The 20,450-nt window shown below is 51.8% G+C and overlaps 1 protein-coding gene across 2 annotated transcripts in view; it reads right to left on the reverse strand.

Moving 5' to 3' along the window:
- Nucleotides 1-998: 998 nt before the first annotated feature.
- The window catches only part of LOC116991821 (cytochrome P450 4F22-like), a 36,623-nt gene continuing 17,171 nt past the window's right edge, over nucleotides 999-20,450 (reverse strand). The window contains exons 3-13 of one of the 2 annotated variants that reach the window (XM_033050787.1): nucleotides 20,262-20,406; nucleotides 14,866-14,919; nucleotides 13,161-13,288; nucleotides 12,510-12,631; nucleotides 11,247-11,514; nucleotides 10,277-10,343; nucleotides 9,382-9,511; nucleotides 6,068-6,201; nucleotides 5,044-5,108; nucleotides 3,940-4,022; nucleotides 999-1,657 (exon numbers count right to left, since the gene is read on the reverse strand). In XM_033050787.1, the coding sequence (XP_032906678.1) occupies nucleotides 1,450-1,657; nucleotides 3,940-4,022; nucleotides 5,044-5,108; nucleotides 6,068-6,201; nucleotides 9,382-9,511; nucleotides 10,277-10,343; nucleotides 11,247-11,514; nucleotides 12,510-12,631; nucleotides 13,161-13,288; nucleotides 14,866-14,919; nucleotides 20,262-20,406 (1,404 nt within the window). In that variant the 3' untranslated portion in view covers nucleotides 999-1,449. The remainder of the gene's footprint in view (nucleotides 1,658-3,939; nucleotides 4,023-5,043; nucleotides 5,109-6,067; nucleotides 6,202-9,381; nucleotides 9,512-10,276; nucleotides 10,344-11,246; nucleotides 11,515-12,509; nucleotides 12,632-13,160; nucleotides 13,289-14,865; nucleotides 14,920-20,261; nucleotides 20,407-20,450) is intronic. The other variant, XM_033050786.1, reaches the window with a different exon arrangement.

The raw sequence follows: 20,450 nt of genomic DNA on the forward strand, positions 1-20,450 counted from the left end.
TCCCCAACATCAGGAACAATCTTCCTGCATCTAGCCTGTCCAACCCCTTAAGAATTTTGTAAGTTTCTATAAGATCCCCCCTCAATCTTCTGATGTCCCGGGTACCTACGGCTGGCACGAGCCGCTACAATATATCCACGTACTCCTACGGACTCGTTACGAACATTCTGCGAGTTTGAATAAAGGGGAAAACTCGGGAGAATTTGTGAATAACTCGGGAAAGTGGGACAGGCCCTCAACACATCTTGGAGGAGCTCAGCTGGTCGACCAGTATCTGTGGGGGTGTTGCATTGTACCGTCTGCTGGGCCCTGTTGTGAACTCCTACCGTGGCCTTCGATTCATCAACTTCAGTCATTACTTCAGAGATACAGAGCGGAAACAGGCCCACCGAGTCTGCACCGATCACCCCGTACACTAACACTATCCTACACTCTTGGGGACAACCTACAAATCTGCACGTCTTTGGAGTGTGGGGGAAACCGGAGCACCCGAAGGAAAACCACGCGGTCACAGGGAGGACGTACAAACTCCATCCAGACAGCACCCACAGGGAGGATCAAACCCAGGTTTCTGGCGCTGTAAGGCAGCAGCTCTACCACTGCACCACTGTGCTGCCCCATGAAATGATATGTGAGTATAAGCCCTTCAGCAGATACTGGGCAGTGACCTGAGGAAAATCTAAGGTGCGACCTCTTGCTGGGTTGGAACCCCCCTCCCCTCATTTAGCCGGACTATTGTGTGGTGACTTGTGCTGGTGCTTGAGATCCTCACTGAAAAAGTCCTCCCTTGAAGAACAAGGTGCCTGGGTGATCCCAGCAGTGGGAGATGGAGCAGAGATCTGGTGCTGCTACCAGGGAAGATCCTGAGGTGAGATTAATAAAATGACCCCTCTAAACCTGTCCTATCCATGTACCTGTCCAAATATCTCTCCACAAAGTGTTGGCGGGGAATCTTTAAACGCAGAGACCGTTGATACCGTTACTAGGAAATTGGTCAATTCATTGTCAAAATATTTCGCTTTTATTCGATTCAGTAATTATTGGCGAAAGTTAGTCGCTGATCAAGGCCCTTATGTGCTCTGGAACACAGATGCTGATTCTGGGGTGACGACATTACAGAAAGCGGGCGTCTCATTAAGATAGTTCCAGTTCCCAGCCACAATTCGCCGGCACGCTGACAGAGCACAAAGGGAACCCCCCCTTCCCCTTCCCCTTCCACTTCCACCCGCATGTCGTACCGTTTGGTTTCGTTGGTTGTCACGTGATCCGGGGTACAGTGTAAAACTCTTGTGTTGCACGCTGCCCAGTCATCGGAAAGACTGGTTACAATCAAGACATGATTACAATCAAACAGTGTACAGTTACAGGATGAAGGGAATGACAAATGTCACAGCATTTTCCACTCCCACCGATCAAACATTATTCCCTCTCTGTCCCGCCCCGCTGATTTCATTCCGCACTTTGCAGGGAATCTTCCCGGACTAGCCGCCCCGGCAGTGGTTTCATTTTGAGCCAGATCCCCTTCTCGGTGCGAAGGATGAGCTCGGGTTTGCGGCGCACCTCGTGGGACGTATCCACGGCCAGTTCAAAGCGGTACAGAGTCAGGGCCACCGCCACCTTCATTTCATTCAGAGCAAAGTTCTGCCCAATGCAGTTCCTGGTGAGCAGACATGTGGCAGAGACAGTCAGAGAAGGCCGGTGTAGATCGTCACAGGCAGCCCAGCCCACCCTGACCCCTCCCTCACCCACCCCCTCACCCACCCCTCCCTCAACACCCCCTTCCCTCACCCACCCCTCCCCCTCCCCTCCATCACCCCCTCCCCCAGCCTCCCTCACCCACCCCCTCCCCCAGCCTCACCACCCCCTCCCTCACCCACCCCCTTCCCCACCCCCTTTCCCAGCCTCACCCACCCCCTTCCCCTGGCTCACCACCCCTCCCCATATCCTACCCCTCCCTCACCACCCCCTCCCCCTCACCCACCCCCTCCCCCTCCCCCTGCCTCACCACCCCCTCCCTCACCTGGAGTAACTCAGCGGGTCAGGCATCATCTCTGGAGAAAAAGGATGGGCAATGTTTTGGGTCGGTGTGAAGAAAGGTCCCGACGTGAAACGTCACCATTCCTTTTGCTCCAGAGATGCTGCCTGACCCGCTGAGTTACTCCAGCACTATGTGCCTATCTTTGGTATAAACCAGCATCTGCAGTTCTTTGTTTCTACATTTTCCGCCTTCTTCTTCCTGACCCCACCACTCCCAACTCATCCTTTGTTCCCCATTCCTCTGCCATTTACCTTTCTTACCTCCACCTTCCAAACCTGATGCCACATTCATTTGTACCTCCTACGACCTCATCTACTGTATCCGCTGTTCCAGGTGTCAACTTCTCTACATCGGCGAGACCAAGCGCAGGCTCGGCGATCGGTTCACCCTACACCTCCGCTCAGTCCGCCTTAACCAACCTGATCTCACGGTGGCTCAGCACTTCAACTCCCACCTCCCATTCCAAATCTGACCTTTCTGTCCTGGGCCTCCTCCATTGTCAGAGTGAGGCCCAGCGCAAATTGGAGGAACAGCACCTCATATTTTGCTTGGGTAGTTTACACCAGCGGTATGAACATTGACTTCTCTAACTTCAAATAGCCCTTGCTTTCTCTCTCTCCATCCCCTTCCCCTTCCCAGTTCTCCCACTACTGTCTCTGACTACATTCTATCTTTGTCCCTCCCCCTCCCCTGACATCAGTCTGATGAAGGATCTCGACCCGAAACGTTGCCCATTCCTTCTCTCCAGAGATGCTGCCTGCCCTGCTGAGTTGCTCCAGCATTTTGTGTTTGCCTGATACCACATCTCCCAGGTTCCTGCTCCTACCCTAATCACTGTCTCCCCAGCTGTAGTGTCCTCCTTCCTGTGGGGGCCTGATCACTTGGATGGATGGATGGATGGATGGATGGATGGATGAAGAACAAAATGAATGAATGAATGATATACACTTTATGAATGATTCATAGTTTGTTCATTCATTCACTCGCTCACTTGAGTGGGACGTGCTGGTGAGATGGAGGTGGCCTCAATGGCGTCAATGTCTGGCTTGTGTTCAAACTGTCAGAGAGACACCCAAGTGTCGGTGGAGTTTGCACTTCTCTCAGCCCTGGAGGAGTGCTGGATTGATGTCCACACCCACACACCCTTATAGATGTATATCAACATCCAAAGGGTTGGTACCCAAGGAGTTAGGTTTGTGTTGATGGAGTTCCCTGAACTTGAACTTGTGTTGAGATCCCTGAACTTGGCATTCTCTCCTCCTCGCCACCTCGCACGAGGGAGCGAGGGCTGAAGAGGGCCGGGCGAGGAGAGGGACATCAGTTCGCAGGACAACCGAATGGAGGCGATGGCTGCAACGGGCCTTTGTGGCCAAGTGCAGCTGGGATGTAAAATGGCACCTCTTGCATGTCGACCCAGTGGGCTGTTCTGTACAATCTGTACTAACCAGGAGATGCTGCTAATGTTTAAGATGCTGGAAAATCGAAGGTAGACAAAAGTGCTGGAGAAACTCAGTGGGTGCAGCAGCATCTATGGAGCGAAGGAAATTGGCAACGTTTCGGGCCAAAACCCTTCTTCAGACTGATCATATACGAGTATGGTCTTGTTGATCTGTATACAAAAAAACATCTTTCACTGTACACGTGATAATAAGTTCATGAGTTCTAGGAGCTGGATCCGGCCATTCGGCCCATCAAGTTTACTCTGCCATTCAATCATGGCTGATCTATCTTTCCACCTCAACCCCATTCTCCTCCCCATAACAAATATAGAAACATAACATAACGACACATAATAAATAAACCATTGAACCATTGCGAGTCAGACCACCCAGATAATTGAGACGCACAGCAGAAGCATTATCAATGGAAACTCTGTGAAAGACCCACAGGTCTAACCTCACCTCGGGCCCGCGGAGAACGGGATGAAGGCATACGGAGCTCTCTTGTCTGAGTTTGCCGAGTCAAAACGGGATGGATCATACACCTGTGGGATTCAACAGAGAGGGTTAACAGGGCCTGGACTGGAGAGTCTAAGCTCCACAACACAGAGGCCGACAGGGAGGACAGGCAGCTCAGTGCTTGCACCAGCTCAGGGCACCCCTGGGGCATAAAGGGTGGACGGGTGAGAAGAGGGATGTTTATGTCTAAGGAAGGAGACGGCTGGAGGCCCTGCAGCAGCCTGGGACTTGCCTGGAATGGGGACCGCTCATGAGGCGTGGACTGGATTTTGGAGCTTCTTGCATGTGGGCTCAGGAGACTATTTCTGTACACTTGCTAATCCTTCTGAACCTTCTGAATTTTGTAGTCGGCAGGGCAGTACTCTGTATATCGTCAACTTGGACAATTTTACATTTTTATCAAGCCAATTAACCTACAAAACTGGACGTCTTTGGAGTGTGGGAGGAAACCGAAGTTCTCTGAGAAAACCCACGCAGATCATGGGGAGAACGTACAAATTCTCCCCGTGACCTATGCGGGTTTTCTCCGGGTGCTCCGGTTTCCTCCCACACTCCAAAGTCGTACAGGTTTGTAGGTTCATTGGCTTCGGTAAAATTGGAAATAATCTCTGGTGTGCAGGTGTTAAATTGTGAGGTGACTACTGGCCGGCACGAATTCAGTGGGCACACGCTGAAGTCTAAAGTAAAGTCTAAAGGATGATCAATGGTCAGCATGAGTCGGTGGGCCGAATGGACTGGTTCCATGCTGTATCTCTACAACTAAAATTTAAGTGGTTTGATGATAATAGTGTGACTTTAGTTTTACAGAAGCCAATTAACCTACAAACCTGTACGTCTTTGGAGTGTGGGAGGAAACCGGAGCACCCCAGGTGGTTACAGGGAGAACGTGCAAACTCCATACAGACAGCACCCGAGGTCAGGATCGAACACGGGTCTCTGGCGCTGTGAGGAAGCTACTCAACTAGATGGTATAGATGTGTGTTGGATAGTCAGCAGGGACGTGGCGGGGCTGTTTCTGTGATGTGCGTCTCTGTGAGTCTGTCGTACCTCAGGATCTGGCCAGACAGTGGGGTTGTGGTGCGTTCCGTAGATGCTGATCAGACACGTGTTCCCTGTAAAGCAAGCGCACACCGTCACATCACCACCGTCCAATGAACCCGGCAACGAGGGCTCCGCCCCCTCAATGCCAAGTCTGCTGCCCGCGGGGACCATCGGCCGGAATCGCCAGCGTGTGGCGCTGCTGCCACCCTCTTGGCAAACCAACCTTGGGCACCCGCGTGCGACCGAGCACCGCGGCATAGAAAGCATTTCATTAGCTTCATCACCGCTTGGTTTGGGAACAGCTCCATCCAAGACCACAAGAAATCGCAGCAAGTTGTGGACGCAGCCCAGACCATCACACAAACCAACCTCCCTTCCATTGACTCCATCTACACCTCAAGGCCAGCAGCATCATCAAGGACCAGTCGCACCCCGGTCACTCCCTCTTCTCCCCTCTCCCATCGGGCAAAAGGTACAGAAGTGTGAAAACGCACACCTCCAGATTCAGGGACAGTTTCTTCCCGGCTGCTATAAGGCAACTGAACCATCCCACCACAACCAGAGAGCAGTCCTGAACTAGTATCTACCTCATTGGTGACCCCCGGACACAGATCCATGCACATGGAGCCTATCTTATCTCTAGCACCAAGTTGGGTCTCCCCTGCACAAGATAGGCACAAATCGCTGGAGTTACTCAGCGGGACAGGCAGCATCTCTCGAGAAAAATAATCGGTGGTGTTTCAAGTCGGAGCCCTTCTTCCGACTCGAAACGTCACCCATTTCTTCTCTCCAGACATGCTGCCTGTACTTCCGCACTTTGTGTCCATCTTGGGTGTGAACCAGCATCTGCAGTTCCTTTCTACACGGGTCTCCCCAACGCCTGATGCTGGGATCACCAGCTCCAGAGGGGAGAACTGAGACACCAGTGTCTGGGCAAATCTCCCGGCCAACCTGCCCCACTTATCCCCACCCCCCCCCCCCCCCCCACACCCATTCCCTCCTCCTCCCCCCTCATCTGCGCCCCCCTTACCCTTTGGGATGACCCTGTTGTCGGGCAGCTTGATGTCCTCGGTGCAGCAGCGGGCCACGGCAGAGACGGGGGGGTGCAGTCGGAGGGATTCCTTGATGCACATGGTGGTGTAGGGCATCAGCGAGAGATCGTCCCTGGGGGTAAGAGACAGCACAGGAGATCGGGATGGACGAGGAGGCTTTGGAGAAGGTGCAGGAGAGGTTGACCATAATACTGAAGATGGAAATGTCAAAGACTAGAGGGCATAGTTTTAAAATCAGAGGGGGAACATTTAGAGGAGATGTGCAGGGCAATTTTTCTTACATGCAGAGATTGGTGGGTGCCTGGAACGTAATACCAGGGGTGGTGGTGGAAGCAGATACGATAGTGACATTGAAGAGGCTTTTGAATAGGCAAATGGAGAGAATGGACCGATACTGCAGATGGAAGGAACTGCAGATGCAGTTTAAACCAAAGATAGACACAAAAAGCTGGGGTAACTCAGCGGGTCAGGCAGCATCTCTGGGGGAAAGAAATAGGTGACGTTTCGGGTCAACACCCTTCTTCACACTGATGGTCAGGGGAAAGTGAAACGAGAGATATAGACAGTGATATAAAGATATATGGAACAAATGAATGAAAGATATGAAAAACCCCCCCAATTATAATGGAAATAAACCATGGTTGGCTGTGGGCTAGGTGAAACTGAGTTTCAGACAATGGAACTCACCAGGGCTGTGGGCTAGGGGAAACTGAGTTAAAGACAATGGAACTCACCAGGGTGACAGTGAACTAGTACAACGACTCTGATGGGGGGGGGGGGGGGGGGTGACGGGGGGTGACATGGAGAGAGGGGAAGCAAGGGTTACAGTACTTGAAGTTAGAGAAATCAATATTCATACTGCTGGGGTGTAAGCTGCCCAAGCGAGATATGAGGTGCTGTTCCTCCAATTTGCGTGTGGCCTCACTCTGACTGTGGAGGAGACCCAGGACAGAAAGGTCAGTGTGGGAATGGGAGGGGGAGATAAAGTGATGTAGATCAGGTGCAGGCAGAGGAGATTAGTTTAACTCGGCTCCATATTCTTCAAAAAACTCCAGCAAACTTGTCAGATAACTTATCTTTCAGAAACCACCTTGACTCGGTTTGATGGCATTTAATCTTCTCTCAGGGTCAAGGAAAGAGCGTTCATGTCACAGCCCTGTCTCCACCAACCTTTCCACCCCCACGCACAAGAAGCGACAAGACAGACACCATTGTGTGCAGATGCCGAGACGTGTGTTCTGGCTGAACAACTTCTAATCCTGTGTGTGGACTCGATAAGAAGAAGAAGAATCTTCTCTAAATAACTATTCCTAACTATTTCTTCTGCAGCTGTATCGGGCTCTGGTGAGACCACATCTGGAGCATTGTGTACAGTTTTGGTCTCCTAATTTGAGAAAGGACATCCTTGTGATTGAGGCAGTGCAGCGTAGGTTCACGAGATTGATCCCTGGGATGGCGGGACTGTCATATGAGGAAAGATTGAAAAGACTAGGCTTGTATTCACTGGAGTTTAGAAGGATGAGGGGGTATCTTACAGAAACATATAAAATTATAAAAGGACTGGACAAGCTAGATACAGGAAAAATGTTCCAAATTTTGGGCGAGTCCAGAACCAGGGGCCACAGTCTTAGAATAAAGGGGAGGCCATTTAAAACTGAGGTGAGAAAAAACTTTTTCACCCAGAGAGTTGTGAATTTATGGAATTTCCTGCCACAGAGGGCAGTGGAGGCCAAATCACTGGATGGATTTAAGAGGGAGTTAGATAGAGCTCTAGGGGCTAGTGGAGTCAAGGGAAATGGGGAGAAGGCAGGCACGGGTTATTGATTGGGGACGATCAGCCATGATTACAATGAATGGCGGTGCTGGCTCGAAGGGCCGAATGGCCTCCTCCTGCACCTATTGTCTATGTTTCTATGTTTCTAAATAATAAATCCCAGTATCTTCCCAGCAACAGATATTAAGCTAACCGGCTTGTAAATTCCTATTTTTATCTCCCTCTCTCCATTTCTGAAGAAGCCATTCACATTTGCCATTCTCCAATCACTTGCTCCTCCTAGTACAATTCTGACACCATGGTATCACATTCAGCACAGATGTGTGGGCTGAAGGGCCTGTTCCTGTGCACTATGTTCCAACAGTTGGACTATTGGGACCATGCATCCCAATCAACATTCATAAGCTCATTAAGTAATAGGAGCAGAATTAGGCCATTCGGCCCATCAAATCTACTTCGCCATTCAATCATGGCTGGTCTATCTCTCCCTCCTAACCTTCCCCCATAACTTCTGACACCCGTACTAATCAAGAATCTATCTATCTATCTCTGCCTTAAAAGTATCCATTGATTTAACAAGATTAGAAACATAGAAACATAGAAATTAGGTACAGGAGTAGGCCATTCGGCCCTTCGAGCCTGCACCGCCATTCCATATGATCATGGCTAATCATCCAACTCAGTAACCTGTACCTGCCTTCTCTCCATACCCCCTGATCCCTTTAGCCACAAGGGCCACATCTAACTCCCTCTTAAATATAGCCAATGAACTGGCCTCAACTACCTTCTGTGGCAGAGAATTCCACAGATTGTTAAGGGCTTGGACACGCTAGAGGCAGGAAACATGTTCCCGATGTTGGGGGAGTCCAGAACCAGGGGCCACAGTTTAAGAATAAGGAGTAAGCCATTTAGAACGGAGACGAGGAAACACTTTTTCTCACAGAGAATGGTGAGTCTGTGGAATTCTCTGCGTCGGAGGGTGGTGGAGGCAGGTTCTCTGGATGCTTTCAAGAGAGAGTTAGATAGGGCTCTTAAAAATAGCAGAGTTGGGATATGGGGAGAAGGCAGGAACGGGGTACTGATTGGGGATGATCAGCCATGATCACATTGAATGGCGGTGCTGGCTCAAAGGGCTGAATGGCCTACTCTTGCACCTATTGTCTATTGTCTATTGACTTGGCCCCCATAGCTGTCTGTGGAAAAGAATTCCACAGATTCACCATCATGTATAGACACAAAAAGCTGGAGTATCTCAGTGGGTCAGGCAGCAACTGAAAGGGAGACGTTTCGGGTCTGGACCCTTCCTCAGACAGTGAACTCTCAGGGACGGGCAGCAACTCTGGAGAGAAGGAATGGGAGACATTTCGGGTCGAGACCCTTCCTCAGACAGTGAACTCTTAGGGACAGGCAGCAACTCTGGAGAGAAGGATTGGGAGATGTTTCGGGTTGAGTGGCGGATTTCAAGAGTAGGTGGGAAATGGACCAGGTCCAACTTTGACCGATGGTTCAGCCACTCACCACTCCAGCTCCGCGAGCTCCTTGTCCTTCATCAGCTCCTCGATCTCCTGCCTGCACTTGCTCTGGTACTGGGGATGCCTGGCCAGGTTGTAGAGGGTCCAGGAGATGCCACTCGCTGTGGTGTCGTGACCTGAGGTAAAACGGCCAGTCAGTTGAGTTGACGAAATGTGTCACATGCTGCTTTACACCGAAGATAGACACAAAACGCTGGAGTAACTCAGCAGGACAGGCAGCATCTCTGGAGGGAAAGAATGGGTGATGTTTTGGGTCGAGACACTTCTTCTGAGTATAAAAGTCTCTGTAAATTGCCCTTAGTGTGCAGAGAGTGAATGAGACAGTGGGATAAGATGGAACTAGTGTGTTTAGTTTAGTTTAATTTAGAGATACAGTGCGGAAACAGGCCCTTCGGCCCCACTGAGTCTATGCCGACCAGCGATTCCCGCCCATTAACACTATTTTATGCACACTAGGGACAATTTACATTTATACTAAGCCAATTAACCTACAAACCTGTACGTCTTTGGAATGTGAGAGGAAACTGAAGATTCACGGAGGTCACCGGGAGACCATGCAAACTCCGTACAGACAGCAACCATAGTTAGGATCGAACCCGGGTCTCTGGCGCTGCAAGTGCTGTAAGGCAGCAACTCTACCGCTGCGCCACCGTGCCCTGTGAGTGAGAGATCGATGGTCGGCAGGGCTGAAGGGCGTGTTTCCACGCTGTATCTCTGAACTAAACTGACCAGGTGGATGGCAGGATTGTGCCAGGGTGCAGAAGGGGTGGCGTTGATGGCGTTTCTGTTTCCAGGGGTGTCCCCCGGTCTCCCAGCTGCCGTACCCGCCCCCCACCCCCCGGCCCCGGCACAAGCTACCCCGGTTCCAACCACGTCCTTACCCTCGAACATGAAGGTGTCCGCCTCAGACTGGATCTCCTCGTCCGTCAGGCCATTCCCGTTCTCGTCCTGGGGACAGTGAGAGCATTCTCACCACATCCATCCTTCCTTACGGAGCATCCCAGCCACAGAGCGGGCTCACCCCACATCCCCTCCCTAACACCGGCCCCTCACAACACGCAGTCCAACCTCCTCACCCCATCCCCCACCCCCTCATGACCACAACCCTGACCCCCTCATGATGCCATGACCCCTCTCCCTGACCCCCTCATGATGCCATGACCCCTCTCCCTGACCCCCTCATGACGCCATCCATGACCCTCATGACCCCAGTCCTGATCCCCCTCATGACCCCATCTCTGACCCCCTCATGAACCCATAACCCCTCTCCATGACCCTCCTGACCCCTCTCCCTGACCCTTTCCTGACCGCCTCATGACCCCATCATGAACCCATGACCCCTTTCCCTGACCCTTCCCTGACCCCCTCATGTCCCACCCCTGACCCCCTCATGACCCCATGACCCCTCTCCCTGCCCCTTCCCTGACCACCTCATGACCCCATCCCTGACCCCCTCATGAACCCATGACCCCTTTCCTTGACCACCTCATGACCCCATCCATGACCCCCCCCTTTTCCCTTCACAACATTCAAACATTCATCCCAGGACTCTGGGACGGGCGGGAAAATCAATCTGAGCTTCCACAGAGATGGGAACTACCGCGGGGAGGGAATGATGGTGGGGGCAAGCGGGACACTGATGTCCCCCGTGTACAGGGTGTGGGGCTGAGAGGGATCGGGGGTCAGAGGGGACGGGGTCACAAGCGACGGGGTCAGAGGGCATTGGATCAGAGGGGACGGGGTCACAAGCGACGGGGTCAGAGGGCATTGGGTCAGAGGACACGGGGTCAGAGGGGATGGGATCACTTGGGGCAGGGTCAGCATGGATGGTCACCGTGGCTGAGCTCTGACCTTAGACAGCAGCAGGATGTCCAGGAAGTCCATGACTTTGCCTTGCTTGGACTGAGGCCTGGTGTCGTCCCCTTGTTCCTTCAGCATCTCCCGCCGCCTCTGCACCACGGCCATGGAGTAGGAGTGCACCAGGTGGCAGGCCCTGTCAAAGCGCTTGCTGTTGGCCGAGAGCTTGTACACCAGGCCGATGTGGTGGGGCAGGCAGCGCTCCCTCTTCACCACCAGCGCACTCAGCTCGTAGATGGCGCTGATGTAGTCATTCGACTCGCTGCGGGGAGGCACCAGGGCGGCAGGTCCAACACGGTGAGTGATGGTGACCACAGAGGCCTGGGGACCTCACCAACCCCATCCCCTCATCCACACCCGCCCCATCTCCTCACCACTCGCCTGGGAGACATTCCCCTCCCTACACTGTAGACCACGGCTTTCATATTCATCATTGCCTCAAGGTTCCTGGTGTTTGCTGTGGGGGCTTCATCTTTAGGCTGGTCTGGTCAGATCTGGTCTGGTCTGGTCTGGGCTGGCCTGGCCTGGTCTGGTCTGGTCTGGTCACAATCTGTTCCTTGACTGGTCTGGCCTGGCCTGGCTGTCTGGTCTGGTGCTGGTCACATCTGTTCTGGACTGGTCTGTCACATCTGTTTCTGGACTGGTCTGGTCAACATCTGTTCTGGACTGGTCTGGTCTGGTCACATCTGTTCGTGGCCTGGTCGGCCTTGTCTGGTCTGGTCAGATCTGGTCTGGTCTGGTCCTAGTCAGGTCCACACTGGTCTGGTCTGGTCAGGGTCGTATCAGATCTGGCCTGGTCTGGCCTGGCCTGGTCTGGTCTGGTCTGGTCTGGTCTGGTCACATCGGGTCTGGTCTGGTCACGTCTGGTCTGGTCTGCCCTGATCTCGTCTCGTCTCGTCTAGCTGACCTTAGCTTAGTTCAACTTATATTAGCATAGCTCAGTGTAGCTCAGTTTACCTAATGATAGTGTAGTCTAGTTTAGTGTTGTACAGCTTATCTTAGTTTAGTTTAGAGACACAACGCAGAAACAAGCCCTTCGGCCCACCCAGTCAGTGCCGACCAGCAATCGACCCGTAGACTAGCTCTATCCAATACATGAGGGACAATTTACAATTTACTGAAGCCAATTAACCCTCAAACCCGACCCCTCCCTCCCCGCCCCCCTGTAGGCACCCCTTACCTATACCACCCACCCCTCACCCCACTTCTCCATTCACCACCCCCACCCCGACCAGCTATCCCCCCATCCCCACTCACAGCTGGCAGTTGCTGTCATAGCTGAAGGTACACTTCAACAGGCTGTCCAGGGTCATCAGGCTGACGTGGTCAAACATCTCGAGGGAATGTGCTCCCTCCGCCACCAGCCCGGCCCACTTGTCCTGGAACAGCACCCAGTCCCATCAGGCTCAGAGCGCAGACCCACCCAGACCCCCCGCCCAACCCGACCCACCCAGACCCACCCAGACTCCCCACCCAACCCGACCCACCCCGACTCCCCACCCAACCCGACCCACCCCGACCCCACAACCCAACCCGTCCCACACAGACCCCCCGACCCACATTGACCCCCCCTGAACTACCCTCACCCACGTGGACCCATGCTAACCCAGGGTGGACCTATGGAGGAGAGCTGACCCAACTGATCCCACCACACATGCACTAGCACACACACACACAGAGCAGTGCAGTCAGGAGACAGATACAGCCTCTCTCCTCCTCACACAAGTCTATGACCTGGGTCCAGTTATCCCAACATCAAGCTCATGAGCTGAACCCAAGCCGAGCGTGGGTCCCTCCAGCCTCCTCCCCCTCCTTCTACCTAACACCCCCCTTTTCTCTCCTTCGTCCCCCCTGTCCCCCTAACTTTTCCCCCACCCTCTCTCCCCCTCCTCCCCCGCTGGTCCTCACATGCAAGATGCTGACGGACTGGTTGAAGATGGTGACGTAGGGCTTGAGGATGTCGAAGTGGAAGGCGGGGGTGAGTAGCTTGCGATGCCGGAACCACCGCTCACCCTGACTCACCAGCAGACCATCGCCTGGGGGGGGGAGAGAACACACGTCAGGGATCACAGCCACTCCCCGGCCTGCTACCTCCCACTGTGGGGGAGGGGGGCACCCCAACGTATCCAGGGTCCAAACCTCCCCTCCCAAATCCCAGACCCCCCCCCCCTATCCCAGGCCACTGACCCCCCCCCCCCCCCACCCCCATCATGTTATAGGAAAGATGTTGTCAAACTGGAAAGCATACAGTGAAGATTTACAAATATGTTCCTAGGACTTGGGGTGTGAGCTACAGGGAGAGGTTGTGTAGGCTGGGACTCTATTCCTTGGAGCGCAGGAGGATGAGGGGTGATTTATAGAGGTGTATAAAATCACGAGAGGAATAGGTCGGGTAGAGTCTCTTGCCCAGAGTAGCTGAATCGAGGACCAGAGGACAAAGGTTTAAGGCGAAGGGGAAAAAATGTAATGGGAATCTGAGGGGTAACTTTTTTTCACACAAAGGGTGGTGGGTGTATGGAACAAGCTGCCAGGTACATGAGGTAGTTGAGGCAGGGATTATCCCAACGTTTAAGAAACAGTTAGACAGGTACATGGATGAGACAGGTTTGGAGGGATATGGGCCGGTGTGTAAACGCGGGCAGGTGGGACATGTTGGCCGGTGTGGGCAAGTTGGGCCTGTTTCCACACTGTGTCATTCGATGACCCTAAGACTCGCCCCCACCAGCACCTCGACCACTCCCCTCATCACCAGCACCGTCCCTCCCACCCCGTCCCGTCATACCCCGTCCAGCCACCCCACCCCCGCACCCCCCACACCCCCCCCCCCCACCAGCACTTGGATAGACCACCAACCAACATGCCCCACCTACCATCAACCAACATGCCCCATCTACACTAGTCCCACCTGCCCATGTTTGGCCCATATCCCTCTAAACCTGTCCTATCCATGTATCCATCTAAATGTCTTTCAAATGTTGCAATAGTCCCAGCCTCAACTACCTCCTCCAGCAGCTCTCTCCATACACCCACCACCCTCTGTGTGAAAACATTGCCTTTCGAGTTCCGATTAAATTATTCCCCCTCACCTTAAACCTATGTCCTCTGGGTGTTGATTTCCCTACCCTGGTTAAAAGATTGTATATTTACCCCATCTATTCCCCTCATCCTCCTGCGCAGCAAGGAATACTGTCCTAGCCTGCTCATCCTCTCCCCATAGCTCACAACAGATCAGTCTGAAGAAGGGTCTCGACCCGAAATGGCACCTATCCCATCCATTTTCGCCAGATATGCTGCCTGACCCGCTGAGTTGCTTCAGCATTTTGTGTCTATTTTGAGCATCTTTCCTGCAGCAGAGTAACTAAACACAATATTCCAACTGTGGCCTCACTGGTGCCTTGTACAGCCATATGGTCAAGCTGCAGAATCAGCCACTCTCATCTTCCTGCGCAACAAGGAATAGATTCCTAGCCTGCCCCAACCTCTCCCTGTAGCTCAGGCCCTCGAGTCCTGGCAACGTCCTCCATAGATCTTCCCCGTTCCCAATGTCACCTCCACTGTCGCTGACTGGCCACGCGAGGAAGCGAGAGGGAGCCACAAGATGGCCGCTGCTCACCTAACCAAGGCCTCAGGAAACCGTAGAAGAGCTCGTCCTTAACAGCGATGGGAGCTGAAAGACAAAGTGAAGCCAGGCTTGAGAAACTGTAGCCCTGAGAGATACAGCGTGGAATCAGGCCCTTGTGCGCACCGAGTCCGTGCCGACCTGCGGTCATCCCGTATACTCGCACTATTCTACACTAGGAACAATTTACACAAAACAATTCACCTGCACGTCCTTGGAATGTGGGAGGAAACCGGAGCACCCGGAGAAAACACATGTGGTCACAGGGAGAACGTGCAAACTCCGTACAGGCAGCACCCATTAATCAGGATCGAACCTGGGTCTCTGGCGCTGTACGTTTGAGTTTATTGTCACGTATACTGCGGTACAGTGAAAAGCTTTTATTATGCGCTAACCAGTCAGCGGAAAGACAATACGAGATTACAATGGAGCCATCCACAGTGGACAGACATATGATGAAGGGAATAATGTGAATATCGTTTGGTGCAAGATAAAGCCAGTAGTGTTCGATCAAAGATAGTCCAAGGGTCTCCAATTAGGTAAATAGTAGTTCAGGACTGCTCTCCAGTTGTGGGAGAGCAGATACTCATTGTTTGGACAATCAGGAGGGGGTGCCTTGACCTCGATAGTTCAGGGTTTTTGAGTGAAGCTCTCATCCCAGTAGTGGAGACTCTAGACTGGTGCCCTGTAGACAGTGGAAAAGACAGTGGAAAAGCTAGAAGCCTCCCAGCCTCTGGCCTGCACTTGGCATCTATGTGGCTGGTCCAGCTAAACTTCTGATCAATAGTAACCAGACCCATCGAAGGATTTTGGCGGTAAGGGATATGGCAATGGTAAGGGCGGTTATGGCAATGACCATGGGAATACAGGATAGGTGGGTGTAGACTCCCTCACTAAAGCTGGCAAACAAGTAAACTGCAGATGCCAGAAATCTGAAATACAGACAATGCTGGGAAACACTCAGCAGGTCAGGCAGCCTCTGTGGAGAGAGAGAGATAGAGTCAATGTTTCAGGTGCAAGACCCTTTGTCAGAACTCATTCACTGGGGCTGAGCAGGTGATGGCCAACCATTATTTGTACGGAGTTTGTACGTTGTCCCAGCCAACAATGGGCCATTATGGGCTCCACCCTTCCTGAGGTCATCTGTTGCCGCCCCTGTTCTGGCCTTTTCTCACCTCCTCTCTATCTACTGCAGTCTGAAGAAAGGTTCTGACCCAAAAAGTCACCTATTCCTTTTCTCCAGAGGCGCTGCCTGACTCGCTGAGTTACTCCAGCATTTTGTGTCTATCTTTGCTGGTTGTAACTCAGCGGGTCAGGCAGCAACTCTGGAGAAAAGGAATAGGTGGCGTTTCGGGTCGAGACCCTTCATCAGTTACTCCAGCACTTTGTTTCTATTCAAGTTTACCCAACCTCACTTTACAGGTAATGCCCTCTAATCCAGGCAGCATTCTGGTGAACCTCTTCTGCACCCTCTCCAAAGCCTCCTCACCCTCACTGTAACAACTGCAGCTGCAGTGACTGAGGCAGAAGTCGGAGGTAGCAGGAAGATCCGTCTGGTACCGAATAAGCCAGGTTCCACAAGTAACTCTTGTCCTGATAACTCTGGGCAGCGGTAGAATTGCTACCTCACAGCGCCCGAAACCAGGGTTTGAACCTGACCACGGGTGCTGTCTGTGTGGAGTTTGGACGTTCTCCCCGTGACCACGTGGGATTTGTCCGGGTACTCCGGTTTCCCCCCGTACACCAAAGACCTACAAGTTTGTAGGTTAATTGGCTTGGTATAAGTGTAAATTGTCCCTAGTGTGTGTAGGATAGTGTTAGTGTGCGGGGATCGCTGGTTGGCGCGAATTTGGCGATCTGTGCTGTATCTCTAAACTAAATTAAACTAAATGTGTCGGAGGTTGGGAAGTCTTCTTCTGAGGCAGGATCCGCACCCTCCATGCAAGAACAGCCCATCATCTGCATAAGTATTGGGATGACAGATGGCACAATGGGCTAAGTGTTCGGCTGGCAACCGGAAGGTAGCCGGTTCGAATCCCGCTTGGAGTGCATACTGTCGTTGTGTCCTTGGGCAAGACACTTCACCCACCTTTGCCTGTGTGTGAATGTGTGTGAGTGATTGGTGGTGGTCGGAGGGGCCTTAGGCGCAGATTGGCAGCCACGCTTCCGTCAGTCTGCCCCAGGGCAGCTGTGGCTACAGAAGTAGCTTACCACCACCGAGTGTGACTGAGGAGTGAATGAATAATGCGATGTAAAGCGCCTTGAGTATTAGAAAGGCGCTATATAAATCCCATCCATTATAAGTAGGGGGTGACAGACAGCAGACCATCCCACGCATCGTGAATGACTGCTTTTCCCTGGGGGCATCAAAGCCATCCACCCAGTAACTGATGCTGTCCTGGCCTGGATGACTATCCTTCACCTAGAACTATTAGGCTGTGCACGCCATACGCAAGAAGAAGGAGAAGTGTGCGGGGATCGCTGGTTGGCGCGGACTTGGCGGGCCGAAGGACCTGTTTCTGTGCTGTATCTCTAAACTAAATTAAACCAAATGTGTCTGAGGTTGGGAAGTCCCTCAGGGTCTCAGGCGACCTGCTTCCAATCCGGACTTAATTACTCCCCTAGATTCAGCTCTTTGACTGGGTTTATGCTGTGACTTTTCAGGGTCATTTAAACTTGAGTTGAGTTTAGTTTAGAGATACAGTGTGAAACAGGCCCTTCGGCCCACCAAGCCCGCGCCGACCAGCGATCACTCCGCACACCAGCACAATCCTACGCAATTTTACAATTTACAATGTTACTGAAGCCAATTAACCTACAAATCTTTTAAAAATTGCTCTTTTTTCTTTTTTGGTGTCTTTTTAAAATTGCTCTTTTTTCCTTTTTCTTCCCTCCCACAAATATGTAATATGTGAATATGTGATTCTGTTCCATTCTGTTTGTAGTTTGGTTGTTTGTTTTTTTGCACAATTCGCGAGCATTGCCACTTTTCATTTCACTGCACATCTCGTGTGTGTATGTGACGAATAAACTTGACTTGACTTGACTTTGGAGTGTGGGAGGAAACCAGAGCTCACGGAGAAAACCCATTCAGTCACAGGGAGAACGTACAAACTCTGTACAGACAGCACCCATAGTCAGGATTGAACCCGGGTCTCTGGCGCTGTGAGGCAGCAACTCTACCGCTGTGCCACCATGTCACTACTGTTTGGGACTTAATTAGGGTCATGAATATTTTACACATCAGGTCGATTCTTGCAAGCTTTGCTTAGGGTTGAGAGATCAGGTTTATTCTGGATGGTTTCCATTACAACGCGCTTTCATCCTGACAGAGGTTGTGGAAACTCGCCCCAGAGGTCCCTGTAGAATCTCGGTGGGAGGCAGAATGGATCATTGCTTAAACAAGCAGCCTCTCTTCGTGGAACTCTGCCCTATAGGTATCTGGAGGGGCAACACTCAGACACAACTGCGGATTGCTTGATTGTAATCATGTACAGTCTTTCCACTGACTGGATAGCAGGCAACAAAAAAGTTTTTCACCGTACACATGTGACAATTATAAACTAAACATTGTCTAAAGATCGTCTAAGCATACTGGAGACCTGTGCCAAAGCCTTGAATCCATGGGGAAACACAAACAGGTCAGTCAGCATCTGTGAAGAGAGAAACAGCAAGTCAGGCAGCATGACAAAAGTGCTGGAGAAACTCAGCGGGTGCAGCAGCATCTATTGAGCGAAGGAAATAGGCAACGTTTCAGGCCAAAACCCTTCTTCAGACTGATGTAGGGTGGGGAGAAGAAAGGAAAAAGGAAGAGGAGGAGCCCGAGGGCTGAGGGAGAGCTGAGAAGGGGAGGAGACAGCAAGGGCTACCGGAAATTGGAGAATTTAATGTTTATGCCGCTAGGGTGCAGACTGCCCAAGCGGAATATGAGGTGCTGCTCCTCCAATTTCCAGTGGTGCTCACTCTGGCCATGGAGGAGGCCCAGGGCAGAGAGTTCGGATTCGGAATGGGAGGGGGTGTTGAAGTGCTGAGCCACCGGGAGATCAGGCTGGTGAATGCGGACCGAGCGGAGGTGTTCGGCAAAACGATCGCCAAGCCTACACTTGGTCTCACCGATGTAGATCAACTGACATCTAGAGCAGCATAGTGAGTCTGGCAGCATCTCTGGAGTAAAGGAATAGGTGATGTTTCGGGTCCAGACCCTTCATGAATCTACATAGTCGCTACAGGCTCAAGAAGGGTCTCGACCCGAATTGTCACCTATTCCTTTTCTCCAGAGATGCTGCCTGACCCGCTGAGTTATACAGTGATGGAGTGATACAGCGTGGAAGATTGCAACCGTCACCTGTTTTGATGAATGCAATCAACCCGGCGTGCACAATCAAATAAGATCAAATAGAACAAGTTGTCCTACAACTTTGGGCTGTGCACGCCATACGCAGGAAGAAGACAGTGTGGGAGCAGGCCCAACGTGCCCACACCGACCAACATGTCCCATCTACACTAGTCCCACTTACATGCATTTGGTCCATACCCCTCTTAACCTGTCCTATCCATGTACCTGTCTAATTGCTTCTTAAATGTTGCTATTGTCCCTGCCTCAACTACCTCCTCCGGCAGCTCGTTCCATACACCTACCATCTTTGTGTGAAAATCTTTCCTCCTTCACCTGAAACCTATGTCCTCTGGTTCTCGATTCCCCTACTCTATGCAAAGGCCTCTGTGCTTTTACGCGATCTATTCCTCAGTTGAGGATGCAGGGTAACGTTGCTACCTTATAACGCAAGAGACCTGGGTTCGATCCCGACTATGTAGTTTCTACTGATTCTCCATCAAAGCAAATCAAGCTTTGGTCAAACTTAATTAACTCCCTTTTACCTGTTTAAAGACCTGTTCCAAAAGACAACATCTGAGACAAGAGGTTAACTGTTAATGTTTAACTACGGGTGCTGTCTGTGTGGAGTTTGTACGTTCTCCCTGTGACCTGCGTGGGGTTTCTCTGGGTGCTCCGGTTTCCTCCCACACTCCAAAGACGTACAAGTCCGTAGGCTAATTGGCTTCGGTAAAATCGTAAATTGTCCCTCGTGTGTGTGTGTGGGATAGTGTTAGCATGCGGGGATCGCTGGTCGGAGCGGACTCGGTGGGCCGAAGGGCCTGTTCCTGCGCTATATCTCTAAACTACTCCAGCATTTTGTGTCTATCTTCGCTGTGAATCAGCATCTGCAGTTCCTTGCTACACAAGAGAGAAACAGAGTTGATGTTTACATCGAGGACCTTTCATCGGCTACCAACTTGAAACACAATTTGCGATCCCGTGAGTTAGCACAGATATAATGGCACGTTTAAAACAAAACTCAACCCAAGGATTTCTCCGTGTCGAACTCCTCTACCTGAAGCCAAAAGGACACACTTGATGTAACTAGGATGGAAGAGCCTCACTATTGGGTGGAGGGGGCCGAACCAGGTGACGCAGCAGGTTACATAGGTTTTGACGATTTCATTCACCACACTTAACCCTTCCTCTGAACCGCGGATCTAGAATGGAACAAAGCCAATGGGAGCAAGAGGGAGAGAGAAAT

The sequence above is a fragment of the Amblyraja radiata genome, chromosome 35 (genome assembly GCF_010909765.2).
Source record: "Amblyraja radiata isolate CabotCenter1 chromosome 35, sAmbRad1.1.pri, whole genome shotgun sequence".
Taxonomy (NCBI): domain Eukaryota; kingdom Metazoa; phylum Chordata; class Chondrichthyes; order Rajiformes; family Rajidae; genus Amblyraja; species Amblyraja radiata.